The sequence below is a fragment of the Fundulus heteroclitus genome, chromosome 6, assembly GCF_011125445.2.
Source record: "Fundulus heteroclitus isolate FHET01 chromosome 6, MU-UCD_Fhet_4.1, whole genome shotgun sequence".
In the NCBI taxonomy this organism is placed as follows: Eukaryota; Metazoa; Chordata; class Actinopteri; order Cyprinodontiformes; family Fundulidae; genus Fundulus; species Fundulus heteroclitus.
The window spans coordinates 4262939-4279622 of record NC_046366.1 but is presented as its reverse complement, the minus strand read 5'-3'; the positions used below and the strand labels follow the sequence as shown (position 1 = coordinate 4279622).

Genomic DNA, 16684 nt, shown 5'->3' with positions numbered 1-16684 from the left:
AAATAAACGTTTATTCATTATTTATTGAAAATAATTTCAATGAAATAGAGGCTGTTCATCAGCCAATCAAACGTTTAAGACCGCAGCCTTTAAAGCTGAAATCTGGAAACACTTGCACCAAGAATGGTGGAGCGACTCATTACAGGGTCCTTTTTTGACACTGACTTCTGTTTTTTTTTTTTTTTTTTTGGTGTATTTGAGCTGTGGTCAGCTGATGAACAGCCTGTTTAACATCAACATTTACTCTTCACTGTCATGTATTTATGTAGGTTTTTGAATTTTCTCTTCCCACTGGTGAATCTAGTTAGCTGACTGTATTAACTGGTCACAAGTGGAAATATGTGTACTGACCCTGAGCTTTTACAGCACTCTTTATCTGTTTCACAAGACAAAAGATTAGTGTCATTTTTCCTTATTTCTCCTTCAGGACCTCTCTCACAATGCCCTGTATTTCCTCTCCGTACCACAGACACGAGAGCCAATCAGGACTGTTCTTTCAGCGTTGCTTAGAGACGGTGAAAATGTTACAGCCGCCACAGCAGCTACTAAGAAACAGTCCTACATTATTCAGAAGTTAACTGATTAGCTATAGTCTGTTTTCCCCACATGATTTTTCTCTAGCTTTTAACAACGCATATAATACACACCATATAATCTTAGTGACGAGATTTGACAGCATGAATCTCATTAGACTAAACAGTTCCTGGGCACCCTAGGATTTCTACAGGAGTGAAAGAATCAGCAGCATAAGGGATCTTGTGAGTCCTGTTAAGGTGGGACAGTAGTATCAGTGTGCCTCTGCAGGCCTTTCAAGTAACCTTTCTGAAAAGGGAATCATTGTGTACCTGTCCTTGATACCACCAGGCCGGACTTAAAGGTCAGAGTCGGCTTTAATTGCCCAGTTTGGGACACAAACAAGGAATTTGACTTTGGTTCCACTTTCAATTTGACTTTGGTTGCACTTTGAATGAAAAGTTTGGGTGTAAACAGATATATATATATTTTTTTTTTTTTTTGTGTAGTCCCTATATATATTTTTACTAAGAGATCAAGCTTGGATTGGTAAAAAAAATAAGCTTTTTTAAATTACATTTATTTAGGAAGGTGAGCTCAGTGAGACTGGGATTCTCATTTACGAAAGAGACTTGTAACACAGACATCAGAATAAAATAACAACAATCATAAGACATTATCTATTAAGAGGGAGAGGTGAAAACAAAGCCTAAAAACAAGAACAGACTTTGAAGGGAGCAGTCCTGACTACAGACTAAGAGGTATTCAGTTTTTGCCTGTAAGCTGGGATGAGATGAAGCAGAAAGTGATCAGAGAATCTCAGAGCTGCACCAGGAACTGTGTGCTGCGCATCTTTTGTCCCTGGTGAGACACTTAATACGCTGTCAGTATTTTGGAAGTTCAGTGGAGAGGTTTGTGCTGGTAACAACAATGTGAGAGTCTGGGTGTATTTTTTTTTTCTCTCCATGTCTGTAATCAGCTCAGGAAGTAATTGTTTAGCCTCTGCTGTGAAGGCTTGTGGTGGCAAGTAGAGGTCCCACTACACACTAAAGGTTGGAGGTTACAACACAACAATAAGCCATTTGAACATACATACATCCACAGTCACTCACCCACTGCTGGATTTCTAAATCTGGTTGTTCCAATCTAAATTCCTTTATCTGCTCTTTTGCTCCATCAAGTTGTTTCGTAAATAAATAACTGAATGTTCTTTCGCTGCTCCAGTCTCTCCTGTCTTATCGTTGTTGTCTGCCTCATCCGTTTGCATCAATATGTTTGCATGACATTCATGCATCTAAGGTGCCAGGGCTGTGACTTTGATTGACAAGCATGATGGATTATTCTAATTGGATGAAGAATTATGCAAAAAGTGCTGCTTGGCTATAGGTGCAGATTTGGGCCCAGTCCCATTACTCTGACTTCCACTCTTGTGTCCCTCAATTGCTCGTTCCCACTGAGGGTTTAAGTGCGTAGTGTATTGTATCCCAGGTCACAGTACTTAGCTGCGGTCCCGCTCGTGTTCCTTTGCCTGCTGCTTGTGTTCTTGCAGGAAGAAGACATTCTTTTCTTTGCAAAGTCTTTGTGTTTGTTATACATATAAGGAAACAAAAGATGCATACACAGACATACAAATAAGCCACTTCTAAAGAAAAAAAAATTAAACCAAATAAGATGTGACAAAAATAAAAAGAAGACATGAATCTGAGTTACAATGTTAGTTTGTATGCATTAACGGCATTTGAAGTCTTAGTAGGCTTTTTATTGCCACAGTCTGAAATTGTTTCTAAGTAGAGTTTGACATCCTTTACAAAGAGGCAAAAGGGTAGTTTCTTTTTCATTGTTTTACTTTTGAGAATATGAAATTTTGCTACAAACAAAATTAATTAATTAATAAGAAAAAAGACAGACAAATCTCTCAGGCTGAATTCTGTAAGATCAAACAAAACTTTTCCAAAATACAAAAGAAAAACAGGCTTAATATTATTAGAGATCGGAGCAGTAATATATTTCCAGAAACTATGAATTCATTTAAAAAAACACTTCTTTCACTTTATCTGTAAGAAAGTATTTTTGTGGAAGAGGGCAGATTTTTACCTAATTAAGATTCTGCACAAAATTGTTCCAACTGGATACAGAAGATGGTGATGAGACTATATTTACTTGAAATAAAGAGCGAATTCTGGAATTGATACCCTTTTAGATTTGAGAAACAGAGTTCACCTACAGTGGATTGTCTGGGGTCAGGATGTCTCATAGATTGGAAAGAAAGAGGGTCAACTTCTCTAAAGTAACACCAACAAACCAGATGGGATAGAATGGAATACAATGCTAGATTCTCTTTCAGTAACCTGAACATTGTGCTTGTCAAGAAATTCTGTGTACATGCACAAGAGCCCTTTACTGTTCAAACGTTGACTAAAAATTCCTTTATCAAACCACTTCTGAAGAAATAAAGACTTATCTTTGTACAAAATATTACTGTTGTTCCACATGTTACACCTTTATGGAGAAAAGTTATACTTATAAATACGATACCATGCAGGACGTACCTACTGGTGAATGGTGGAAGGTTTGGTGGGTATTATCAAAATGTTATAATTATAGAGATGGACAAATTTGAAACCACCTAGATGTTAAAATATATACTGTTTTTTATATCATTTTATGTAAAGGGTCATGTAGAGTTCAGGTTTTTAAGATGGTTTTAATCCATTTTTTTATGTCAGGAGTCAAAATCAATAAGGTTTAGTCCACCCGACTTAACATTATTTAAGACAACAGTTTTACGCAAAAATGTTTTTTATTTCTCTATAAGAAGTAAATAGCATGCTGTCTGCAGATTTGTTAATTGAATCATCAACATAAACAGACTGGGCAGCATAGACGAGATGGGACAACCCCAATTTAATGAGCAGAACTCCACCCTTCAGGGACAGCTCCTTTTATAACCAACTATTAAAAACCTTTCTTCACTTTTCAGTGAAAGGAGTGAAACTTGGAGTGCTTTTGTTTTTGCTGTCCTTAGATATGCTGATGCCCTGGTATGTTAGAATCTTTAACAAGAATGCCACAAATAGAATAATTTATACACTCATTCACTGGCATCAGCTCACATTTGTTAAGGAACGGCTCAGAGGCTTAGAGAAACCTTCTATAGTATTAAGTGCTAATGAAACTTGTGATTCATCTTTCTGAAATAAAACTGCATCATCAGTCGACTGGAAACAGTTCGTCCTGCAATGTTGGTCCCCTGTTCCTAATATGAGTGTTTAAAAACTCAGCTGCTACAAGAAAAGGATATGTAGGATGTGTACTGAACATGAATTCATGTGCAATCCCATCCAATGATTTGTGAAAGTCCAAAAAGAGGATTAGGCTATTCTCATTTATAAGCTCAGAATAGATTGGCATTTCTCATTAATAGTCTACAACTAATTTGATTCTATTAGCTAGGATAATTGTGAAAACTTTGTAATTGTTGTTTAATAAAATGATTGGATGCCAGTTTTCCAAAACAACAGGGTGTTTTGGACACTGTGGAACTAAAGTCACAACACCTTGACGTAATGTAGGGGGTAGCATTCCTTTGTGAATGCTTTCATAGATGAAGTCATTTCCCCTCAGGCTCTGATGTCAGCTTTGGGTCCTCCTCGTGCCCCACAGCGCTATGGTAAATTCACCCTATCCAACATCCAATCTACAACCTCTCCACCACCACCATCTTATTCCTCTTGTAGTTTGGTTTCCTTAGTAAACATCATTGCATGGGAGATTTACTTGAATACTATCTACACGCTCTTGGGGTCGGTCTATGGCTTTAGGCTAAAAGTACGCATCGTTTTAATTAAAATAAACGCTCAAGTCTTGTCATTTTTGAAAAACATGAAACTATAAAATATAACATAGTTTCTTCTAATTTCCCGTTCACACTCCCGTCCAGTGGGTGGCGGTAATGAACGTTTCGAGTTGGTCTGCCCACCGCTGTGAAACAGAAAAAGCAGAAGAGTGTGTCCCTGTGTTGAGCCTTGCTGCCACCTGTTGGTGGGTACCTGGTACAGCAGCAGTAGTTTGTTAGCGAACGAGATTAGCCTGCAGCACAGGCCCTTTTCAGAGACAGCATACCAGAAGCTTTTGCAGAAATAATGAAACGCTTTACAGGATCTCAGTTTCAACCCGTAGCTAGACCCATAGCAGCTGCTTCGGGATTCAAACAGGCGCCACCTCTAAGGTTTGCAAACTACCAGCTCTGCAGACTCCTGGAACTTGTTTAGCTAACGGGTTAATGTATTTGAGCTTTTCTTTCCCTCAAGCCTTGGCCTTTCTAGGAGAATGTTGTGATTTTGTTTACTTGATATTAGTGTTGTGTCATTACTGTAAGGCCCGTGATAGACGGTTCTGCTAAAATATGTTTTCTTTTGGTTTTGTTTTACAGTTAAATCCAAACTAGTCCAGCTAGCTTAGCTTCCCTCCCTGACTTGCTACTGTTCAGGTATTTATGTGGAGTAGCCCGTGGGTCAGTCAAGTGTACTTTGTCTTGTTTCAGAGTCCCCCAGAATTTTATTGAGGCCATGAAACGCATTTCTGGAACACCTGACGTGGCTCCCAAGACTCCGGCAAAGAGTCCTGCAGGTTCATGTTTTGCACATTTCAAACTCACTCATGTTAGCTAATTGTCCACCGTCAAAAAGCGTATACCTCATCGGTTCTGTCAGTCCTACTACGGATGGTTATTAATACATAGCGGGGAAGAGAGGAAAAGAAAGTGAATATAACTTAAGGTGTTTAAAATACATTTAGGCTTTCTATAATGTATGGCAATTATACTAATAAAAATAGTAAACAGCTTGGAAATTGTTAGTCAGAGTTGTTCAAAGTGGCCCCTGACTGCAGATCAAGAAATTCTAGTATATCTAAAAAAAAAATAGAATATTATGTAAAAGTGCAATATTTTCTTCCATCCATGTCAGGAAGTGAAATAGTTATCTTATAGAGCTTCATAACACATAGAGCTAAATAATTTAAGATTTCATTTCTTACTTTTGATGATTATGGCTTACAGGTATAGAAAACTCAAAAATCTGAATATCACATTAGACCCATCAAAAAAAGCAAATACTGCTTCCTGCACAACCAGCAAAGATCAGCCTGTATAAAACAAAATAATGAATTCACAGATAACTTAATGTCACAGGATAATCTCACACTTTGCTCTTTCATTATTAGTTTTTTTCCTTGAATAGGAGCACGACCAGCTACCATAGCAGCTTACAGCAACATGTTTATTGCAGCTAAGAACAAAACATATGTTGTTCACTGCAGCGGTAGGTCACCTTTAAGCACAAACGTCAAGCTTCTGAAAAGTCAATTTCTATACACTGAATACTTGGTTGGCCCTGCGCTTGCATGAATTACCGCATCAATGTGCTGTGGCATGGAGGTGATCAGCCTGTGCCGCTGCGTAGGTGTAATGGAAGCTCAGATTGCTTTGATCGCTGCCTTCAAGTCATCTGCCTTGTTGGGTCTGGGGTCTCATCTTGCTCGTTACAACAGCCCAGAGTTTTCAATGGCAAGGCAAGTTTATTAAGTCTAGGGAGTTTGCTGGCCGATCAACAATACAACACCTTTGTTATTGAACCAGCTTTTGACTTAGACAACTTTATTTGTCATTTTGTATGCACAGAGTGTGTACAGAACGAAATTCCATTGCATACAGCTTTGTAAATTGCAGTAAAAGTTAGATTACAGTTTTAGTTGCAGCTGAGATTTAAAAGTAAACAGATTTAAAATACACTACAAAAAACAATTGAAATAGTCCAAAAACACTACATGATCGTAACTCCAACAGGCGATCGCGATCAAGTACTGATCGGCTGGGTAGATCAGAGATTTCTAGCGGGTTTGGTGGCATTTTTTGTGAAAAATGCACGACAGTTGGTCGGAGCTGCTGCTGCCGCCGGGGGCGCCACCGGAAGTAAAGATACCTCTGGTGGTACCTCAGGTGGTACCAAGTCCTGTTGGAAAATAAAATCAGCATCTCCATACAGCTTGTCTGCAGAGGGAAGCATGAAGTGCTCTAGAATGTTCTGGTAGATGGTTGCATTCACTGGGGACTTCAGGAAACCCAGTGGACCAACACCAGCACATGACTGGAAACTTCAGTCTGGACTTCAAGCAACGTGGATTCTGTGCCTCTCCTCTCCTCCTCCAGACTCTGGGAGCTTGATTTCTAAATGACATGCAGAATCTACTTTCATCTGAAAAGATGAATTTAAATCAAAAGTCCAGAGGTCTCATTTATAGAGCTTGCGTACGCTCAAAAACGAGGCCTAAAGCTTGCGCACATTACTTTCTAAGCAAAGGTTGGGACCTATATTAAAAAAAGACTTGATTGGAAAACGTGTGGTCCTTTCAGAAACTCTGACCCAGCTGTACGCTTATTTTGGAGACTGGGGGGTGGAATTGCAGCCAGACTGCATGATGATTCCTCTCACACAGTAAATTTCACTCCATATCAGACTTTAATCCTAGATCGACTTTATCATAAGCATTGAAAGCCGCTGTTTAATTCATGCTGCTGCTGGTGACACATGACTATGCATAACGACCTTTCAAATAAAAAAAAATCCCATAAACCCTCTTAAATCTTAAATAAAAGTCCACAGAACATTTCATCAGGCTTTTCAGCCATCACATTTCTCTCCCCGATGATCACCAGGGTGGTGTGTACCACAGATTATTGTGACAAGGTGTGCGGCGACAACTTTACTTTCTGTAAATGGTCAAACACAGTTGTGCATTATTACTTTTTTCCCATACACCATTCTCATTTTCTTGGGGCGTACGTACACTTTTAGTATGGATTCTACGCAAAGTTTTATAAATGAGACCCTAGTTTTTTCCCCCTTAGCCTAAGTAAGATGTCTGTGCTTTGTGGCTCTTGAGGCACTGATTCCAGCATCAGGCCACTCCTTGTGAAGGTCCCCCAAATTATTCAGCAATCCTTTCAAGGCTGCGATTCTGCCACTGGTGCACCTTTTCCTACCACACTTCTTCCTTCCACTCAGTTTTCTGTTAATGTGCTTGGATCCAGAACTGTGTGAACATCCAGCTTCTTCAGCAATGACCTTCTGTGGCTTCCCTCCTTCTGAAGGTGTTAACTGTCTTCTGGACATCTGTCCAGTCAGCAGTCCTCCCCATGATTGTGTCGCCCACCGACCCAGACTGAGAAACTGTTTAGAGGCTCAGGAAGCTTTGCAGGTGTTTTGAGTTAATAAAGATGATTAGGGTGTGACATCATGAGTTTACAGAAATTAACTTTCTTAGTATTGTAATTTTCTGAGATGTTGAATTTTGGGTTTTCATTATCTGTGAGCCATAATCATCAAAGTTAGATGCAAAAAAAAAGGCTTGGAAAACATCACCCTATGTGTAGTGATTCTATATAATATGAGTTTCACTTTCTGAGATGACTGGCAAACAATATTAAACTTTTATGCAATATTCAGATTTTCTGAGATGTGCTAGTTAGTATACAGCTCAAGTGGTTGGTGCAGATGGCCTTATTTCAAATTAGAGCGAGATTATTTCTGACACAATAAAATGTTTTCATTGAGTAAATATCATTAATTTATCGAGCCAATCTTTGTGCAGTCTCTTTAATTTCATAGTAAATAGAACCATATCTATCTAGTGTCTTTTACTAAAAAAATGAGCTTGATTTACCCAAATTTGCTTTTAATTAAAATTGTAAACATTTCTAAATACAGCAAGTGATTTCCAGGAGAGTGACCTGTTCTCAGTCCTGAGAATACATTAATTTTTTCCCCCTGAGCCAAAAACGGTTCGCTAATTGGACGCCTTTCTTTTAATTAGGCAAATGATCAAAGCCCCTTTTTAAGTTTTGGAACTACAATGATCCTCATCCTTTCCTACAGGTGGTCAAACTATTTATTTGAATAAAATGTTGCATACTTGGCTTACTGTTGAGCTGGTAAAAATAAAAGGTGAGAGGGACATGGCTGCTTGTCCCCTGCCTCCGTGTTGATGAAAGTCTGACCGTATTGTTTCGCAGGCGGTGAAAAGCCTTTATTGTTAGCATTACAGGAGGACTAGAAACTGGGTGGGCAGACATGACGTTTTTTCTGAAACAGTCGTTTGAGGGATCTTTTGCATTTTGCAGTGGAAGTACCTGCTGGGAAATGGAAACCTGCTTTCCAGCCTGTTGATCAGAAGGACAAGAACTCTGAGGGCCAAAACCCAAGTGATGCAAAGAGGTGAGGTGAACATCGTTTGTTCAGACTGCTCTCCGGTGATGACAGTCTGAACACCCCACAGCTCGTTTTATGTTTGAGTCCTGTCGAATATTTCCCATCTGCTGTTTCACTCTTTGCCAAATTTCCCAAAGAGAACTTTCTGAGGCCAGAAGCCTTTTGGCTAATGGATGCTGAGCTTCACTAGATGTTTGAAATGAGTTTGATTATAGTTTTAAATGATTATTGTTTTTCTATTGCCTTATCAGTCCACTCTAGTTAATATTGGGTCGTTACTAGAAGCATCTCTATCATAGTGTTTCCACTAGTCTTTCTTCTGCCTTTACTCGTAGAGCTGAGCTGTATGACCCAGTCAGCCCTCTGTCATCTGAATCTGAGGCTGAGACTTCACAAGCTCCAGTCTGCCAGCTCCCCCCGCCTGTCCAGGGTAGCAGCCCGGTACGCCAGCGTGTGACTCCCGACAGAGACAGCAGGCGCTGGGAGCCGCCTTTTCCCGAGACGGCGAACCGTCCGCTCGATAGACGGGAATTTGTGCCGACAGCCAGAGCCACAGAGAGCCGAGACTTGAGCCCGGGCCACATCCTTCCTAAAAGCCGTGCTTATAGCCCAGGAATAAAAGTACTTGAGCGTCCAGGTTATGAATTCCCCGGTGGACCTCCGGAGCCGAGAGTTCACAGTCCGGACAGACGTCTTCACGGCTCGCCCACCCAGATTATTCCTGAAGCCTCCAGAGGACCAAGGACCAAGGGAGAGGAGAGGAAACCACTTCTTGAATATCCAAGAGAGGTAGCACTAAAGGTCTCCTAAAGTTTGACAGAACGTGTCCTTTTGGTTTTAAATGTTAATATTCATTCTCATCCAAAAGCCTGCGTCTGTTCACCGGTTTAATTTATAATACCTGGTCGCCACTTGCTGCTTTCTCTCTTTGTAGATGAGCGCTACTCTCAGGGTATCTCCACCTAGGTTAAAACGAGACCATCAACAACTGGGATACATAGAAAGAGGTAAATCAACCTTCTTAGAAGAGGTCATTGTCAGGTTAGCTATTTGCATCTTAATTAACATTACTTAAAAAAAAATGTTATTGGTTGAAATTCTGTTTTTTTTTTTGTTTATTTTCTGTATAATGTTGCTCAACAGGACCAGATCAAGAGGCAGCTCCTCCAAAGCTGACGAGGACTAAGGGAGAAAATGCGAAACTGGACAAGTGAGCACTGAGTGAACTTGGTGAACGATTAATTCTTGCTGCTAATGTCATTTTAGCAGGACCTCTCAAAGCTGCTATATTTTGTCACAATACTACCATTAAATCCACCACAAACCTCAATGCATTTTATTGGAACTTTATGTGATAAACAGGCAAAAGGTTTGGCTATTATACTTTAGTCCATGAAAATGATACATGGATTATAATTTTGTTATTTTCTTCACAAATGAAAATCTGAAGTTTTTGCATTTAGCCCCCTGATTAAAGCACCTTTTGCTAAAGTTACAAGTCAGTTTTGCTCCTCGATGCTTGGCAGGTTTATTTATAAAGAACTTTTCAGTAACAAGACGATTGAAAGTGCTCAAGAGACTGAATGTTCCTCTTTGCAAACCAGGTGAAGCTCAGTCAGATTGGCCAGAGACAATCGGTGAACATGGATCTTTAGGACTCGTGCCAGATTTTCAGTTGGATTTAGGTCTGGCCATTTGAACACATGGATGTGGTGATTGAAATCAGTCCATTGTTGCTCTGGCTGAATAGGTGGGGCTTATTCTGCCTTCTTCCCCAGCCTCAGGGTTTATGCAGTCTGTCACGTTTCTCCCTGGATCGCCCTGTACTCTCATCAGGTGTGCCATACATGACGCTCTCCCTGGAGTTAAACCTTGGTGTCATCTGACCAGAGCACCTACTTCTGTTTGTGTCGTCCACTAAATGGCTTGTGGCAAACTTTAAACAGGAGTACTGGTGGCTTTTTTCCCCACTAACAGTGGTTTCCTGAGCTGTGGATTAATCTTCTACAGCTCCTCCAGATCCCATTTTTCTCTTGGCTCCTTCTGTGATTGATGTTCTCCTTGCTTGGTGTGTCAGTATAGCTAGACGGCCTCGGCTTGCAGCGCTGCCATACCTGCTCTCTCTTTTTTTTTTTTCCACTTTCCAGATAAAGGCTTGAATAATTCTCTGTGATATTGCGATATAACTTTCCAGTGGAACCCTTTCAACTTCTCCACAGCTTCCTACCTGACCTGTCTGCTGTGTTCCTCGGTCTCCAGGATGCTGCGTGTTCTCTAATGTTTGGGAGCCCTAATTTACTTTATAGGTTTTCCCCTCTAGGCAGGACTGCATGGGGCTTTTAATTGTATGATAATATGGAGGAGAATCCCATGGCATCTCAAAATTAACTATTAAAAACACTATCTTTTTACTGGTATTTACAACAAAAAAATCAACAAATTATCCCATTGCTGGTAAAATAAGTTACTGATGTTGGCTGCTTGAACAAACATGGTGCTGGTGCTAGCTGTAGTGTAAAAAATGACCTGAATTAGAGCGATGGCTGGCGCTCCTTTGCTTTCAACATATCTGTCCAGATGGGATTTATTTACAAATTAATGAATTGGCTTTTTTGAAAGCGGGGAAGGGGAAAGTTTCTAGTCTTGTTTTTTGTTCCGTCAGCTGAACAGAGTAACAAGTGGGGGAGGGGCATTGCAGAGAAAACTGGTCATCGAAGAGTGACACTTTCTGTGGCATCTCATCAAAAACACTTTAAGCTGTGGAAAGCTGGTAGGGAGAAAAATGTTTTGAAAGTTAAAACCTTTGTATCCCATGATGCTGGTAAGCAGCCCATGCTTGGTTGGGACTCATATCTTGACATGTATGTGTTGATTCAGGTGAAAAATGTGTTTTCGCTACCTTAGAACTAATGGCTGGTTTCCAAAAACACTGCAGGCCACCGTCTTCTCCCCCCGTGTTGCTTCCGCCGGTTACCTCAGAGCCAGGAGAGACAAACCAATCACTCCATTCCAGAGTTAGCTGTGTACATGTTGTGCATGCTGTAATGGGAAGGGCATGTTGGGGATAATGAACGCTGATACTGATCGCTGGACTCCTGTAACATCTGTGTTCCAGGTGTCCCGTCACCTGTGACCTTTGTGACGTAGAGTTGTCCAATGCACAGGAGCTGGAGGACCATTTGGACAGCAAAGGCCACTGGGATACGCTGGAGCACATCCAGCGGAGCATTAAATACGATGACATGGCAATAGCATTTCTACAGGTAAGCTAGCAACCACTACAGGCCATTTTACCCACTGTTGAATAATTGCTAGTTTATCCCCTTGACTTTTTTCAATGTCTTTCTCTGCATTTTAAGGCTATGGCAAAGTCGGATTAATAATAGTTATTTTTCTCTCAATAGGAAGTGATGGTATATAAAAGCCAGCACTGTAGCCGAGCAGTAGAAGCAAATGCGTTTCCAGGTAAGTACGCTTAACACGTTAAAATCAGAAATTAGATGCAACTGGCCCACTCATCACTCCCCCTGGCATTCTCAGGTCTGCAGGAGAACCACCACATGACAAAGGTGGAAATGCTTCATTGTGCTGCCTGTAAGGTCCATGTGTCCACGTCTGCAGCTGAGGTCCAGGCTCACGTCTCCTCACTGGAACACCTGTCTAACACAAAGGTGAGACCGCTGAATGCTGCCTACTAGGGATGCACCATATATCTGCGTAAACATCGGTATTGGCCAATTTTCTTTTTTTCACAAATCTGTTTATTGAAGTTTAAAAAAAAAATTAATAAGGAACACACACAAAAGAAAACAATACACACAACCCAGACACCCCCCTTGCCCCCCCCCCCCCCCCTCCTTTAGGGTTATATTTTTAGGTGTATAACCCTAAAAATCATACACTCAACAAGTCAGTTTCTGCAAATCGGTCTTTTACAAGCCGTAAAAAGGGCAGCAAAAATCTTTGAAGTCTTCCAGTTTTCATTTGGCCATATAGGTCAGTTTCTCAAGAGCCAACTTACTGAACATCAGATCCACCCTTTGCTTCACCCCAGGTTTTCTTTTTTGCATCACATGTTAGTCATTTCTATCATATCTGGGCCAATATTAACATCTGATGTTTATTTCCATGTGGTATTTGTTTGGCTGGTTGATGGTGATGCAGCGCAGGGTGGTGGGGGTTATTAACTGAAGGAGCAATCTCAGCTGTGTGCTTGTTTTCTTTTCACAATGTCAAATGTGATGTCATATATATATAGATAGATAGATAGATAGATAGATAGATAGATAGATATAAATAAAATATCAGTTATTGGCCAGAACAGCGATCATAATAGATATCAATACTAGCCCAAATGTTCCTATAGGTGCATCCCTACTACCTAAACATATAACAAAACAAGCTCTTTAAAGTGTCTTAAAGAACAGATTTTCCACAAATATGTTTGCTGTGGTTGACAATTGATTTCCCATCAGGAATTTGAAGTGCAGCAGAGACTTTCCTGCCTCCACAAAGCAGAGGCCATGCTCAAGAAGCTACAACCCCAGTTTGAAATGTTCTTGAAGGTATTTCCCATCCTTCCCTTTTCTGTAATATATGGTACGCAGACACAACCTGAAAATGTTGGGAGGCAACCATTTCTGGATTGTATTGTTTTTTTGTTTTTTTTACCTTCAAGTAAAAACTTAAATGTCAGGTCTGTAAAAAGATGCACCAGGATAAATCATTTAAAAAATGTTTCCACCTTTAATGTGACAATAATCCTGTTGAATTCAATGAAAAAAGGAACAAGGATCTTTTTGAGCGGTAATCTAAACGATCTCTAAAAGGTTCAGTAAGCTTGTGCTCAGCTTTACAGATGGTCCCCCTGCGTCTACTGCTTCTGCCATCATAGTGAATCAGTTGAAACAAAGTTAGCTGTCTTAGAGGCATAATCTGCAGAGGTTACAAAGTATCTGGTTCAGAGGTATCAGGCAGCAGAAAGGTACAAAAATCCAATACCGTACGGTGAAGACAGTCATATGAATTTAAGAATATAACAGTATGTAGCACAGATGGACCCCAAAGATGTGACAATATTCCCTTTTCAGGTCATATGCAGTAAATGGTGTTTTTGCTGCAGAATAACAGTTTTTATTTGCTGCAAGCCCAAACTGAGACAATAAAGGATATGATTTTCTCCAAGCTGTAAAATAGAATATAGAATCATTGCTTTTACATCAAGCTGAAGCTTTAATTCCACAACTAATTAATTTGCTGCTTTGTCAGCAAATAGTTTTTTGTTTTTTACTTATTTTGGAATTGCTGCTTTGTCTAATGATGTAATTCTGAACTGGACGACTTTGAGATTGTGGTGTCCTAATATTTCTTTGCTATGACAAGTTTTCATGTTTTTGATGGTCAAAGACTTCAGAGGAAAGCGTCTGACGTTGGGTGTGTTTTTGAGCTCCAACTCTCTGCAGGGGTCTTCAGCCCTGGTCCTCAGGACCCTCTGTCCTGCATGTTGTAGGTGTGTCCCCGCCTCCACACACCGACCTAAATCCGCGGGTGATCAACTGATTTATACAGTCGTTTTATTCAGGCGTGCTGGAGATGTCTAAAACCTGCGGGGCGGTGGGTCCTGCGGGGCGGTGGGTCCTGCGGGGCGGTGGGTCCTGCGGGGCGGTGGGTCCTGCGGGGCGGGGTTGACGACCCCTGCTTTCTGGTAAACGTTCAGTATGCGTCTGGTGGTTTGTTTGTTCTTGCTGACGCCATATGCGCCTCCAGAAAAAGACTGCTTCCTTCTGACAAGCCAGAGACTCGTCGATGTTGTCAGAGCTCCTGCCGTCTGGGGGACTTCCTGTTAAGTTTGTCTGCAGAAACCCCCCGTGTGCTTGTCAGTGCTGCTATCAATTTCCAACCATCCTAGAAGAATTTTTAGCCCTAACATTCTCCTCTTCTGCTGATGGCTGCATCTAACCAAGCGTGGCCTGCAGCTTCGCACCCTTTGCAGAGAGAGAGAAACTGGCTGGGCCTCTGTAAAGCCACCCCCAAGGCCATGCCAAAGAATTTGCAATTATTTCCCTAGCCCCGAGGGCCGGCGGTGAGGTCATGGAGCACAATGTCAACATGTAGGAGGGACTGATGTCTCCTACCACCCAGGTGGGATTCATCCATTATTAACCATGGTGAGGATCAAGCTCAACGTTAGGTACAAGGAATCTACTGGGATGGGCTTTAGGCCATTTTTTCCTGCTCTTCACTTTAGTCCCCATCCTTTGTGATGGTTATATAGGCAGAAAGACAAGGACGCCCTTCACACAGGGTTGAGGAACAGGTCTGAGGGCTTGGTTAACTGAAAAGTTGCCAAAGGTTCATTCATCGTTCCAACCAAAGCCCCTTCATATTCTGATCAGTAGAAATAGATGATTTGTTTTCATTGTCTTTGTCTGGGTTGCTGCTTATATTTCACCTCAGAACATACCTGTGAATCCAGATTAAAGTAACAATACATTCACACATTCAAAGTGAGATACTTGGTAATATTTACCTTCGGCCTTATGTGACACGTCCTCTTCTCAGATAGAAGCAAGTTACGGTGCTAAGTAATAGAATAACTTCTGTTGTTTCTGTGAATGGATTTATTTTCAGTGGTAGATTGCATGTAGGTGTAAGTTTCTTTTAAAAATGCAAACACACCCATAAAACCAAACAAAGAACTTTATGAAAAGAGAGCACTGATGCTGCTCAGAACAGCCAACAGCTGCACTGGAGCTGTAAACTTCTTCTACTGGTTGTCTCCAACACGTGACTACAATATCCCAAAGTCTTGAATGCGTTATGACCTGAAAGAGCCAAACTTAAACTGTTGCAGCACCACTCACACGTATGTTTGGCACAGAAGCAACATAAGAACAGTAAAACACGGTGGTGGCAGCATGATGCCCTGAGCTTTCCTTTATTCAGATGGAAGGGGTTTTGTTAAGGTAGGGGAAATTCTGAACAAACACAAATACCTGTCAATTTTGAGGTGTCTGATGACTCTTCTTGTCCATCCAAATCACCAGAATGATCTACACTAAGCCCTGAACTAGATCTGACAAAACCTGCAGGGTCTCAGGAAGAGAATGCTTCTATAAAATGTTCCTTTCCCACTCTGCACTCTTCTATGAGCAGCCGTTTGCTCCTCTGTGTTGGATATGTTATCCTCTAGTTAACAGATTAGGGTTTTCAGTTGTACAGGATATATGTCACACTAAACTCACGTTTTAAAATGATTATCCTGACATTTTATGAAGAGGCTGTGGCCACCTCTTAGATCCGTGGTATAAATACAAGTCTTACTGTGTCAAGGGTTTAGCTGTACAATATACTGCAAAGGGAGCATATTATTTAATTTGATGGGCAAAGCAAAGTGCAAGCACAATTTTGCAGAACAACCTTTTCCATTAATGTCAGAAAACGTTCCTAGCACACCGGCACTTTATTCAGTTTTTATGCAACACAAAACGTTTCAAGGATTTTGAAGACTTAGCCAAAGATCAATAATGTCTAGACCAGGATTGTGTTCATACCATCAGTACTGCTCTACTATAAAATCTATAAAAAAAAAAAAACTAAAGTCATCCTTTTGTTTCAGGGAGCCTCCCCATTTGAGTGAAATGGAGGACTGTCTCCAATATACGGTTAAGGACCTCGTCAACTGAAGCCCAGCGAACAGAACCACTCAACTGGACTGGCAGTACTCGTGTACATCACCTCCACTTGTCACAAGCTCAATAAAATACTGTCTCGTTTTTGTACTTCTGTTATTTTTCATTTTCTGCTTTCATAAGTGTATTAGAAAAATGAAAAAGTCAGTGGTCAGTTTTTTCTGTTTATTATTTAGAACAACACAAATGTTTACGCATTGTATCTGTGTGATA

The 16684-nt window shown here is 40.7% G+C and overlaps 1 protein-coding gene across 1 annotated transcript; it reads left to right on the top strand.

Annotated features, from left to right (window-relative positions):
• Positions 1–4544: 4544 nt before the first annotated feature.
• Positions 4545–16561, top strand: LOC105925173 (DBIRD complex subunit ZNF326). The gene is made up of 11 exons (XM_036137895.1): positions 4545–4741; positions 5057–5142; positions 8693–8786; positions 9116–9569; positions 9715–9787; positions 9924–9990; positions 11896–12043; positions 12185–12245; positions 12321–12451; positions 13256–13345; positions 16399–16561. Exons 1-11 carry the CDS (start codon positions 4656–4658, stop codon positions 16417–16419), a joined length of 1311 nt encoding a protein of 436 aa, XP_035993788.1. The 5' UTR covers positions 4545–4655; the 3' UTR covers positions 16420–16561.
• Positions 16562–16684: the final 123 nt, after the last annotated feature.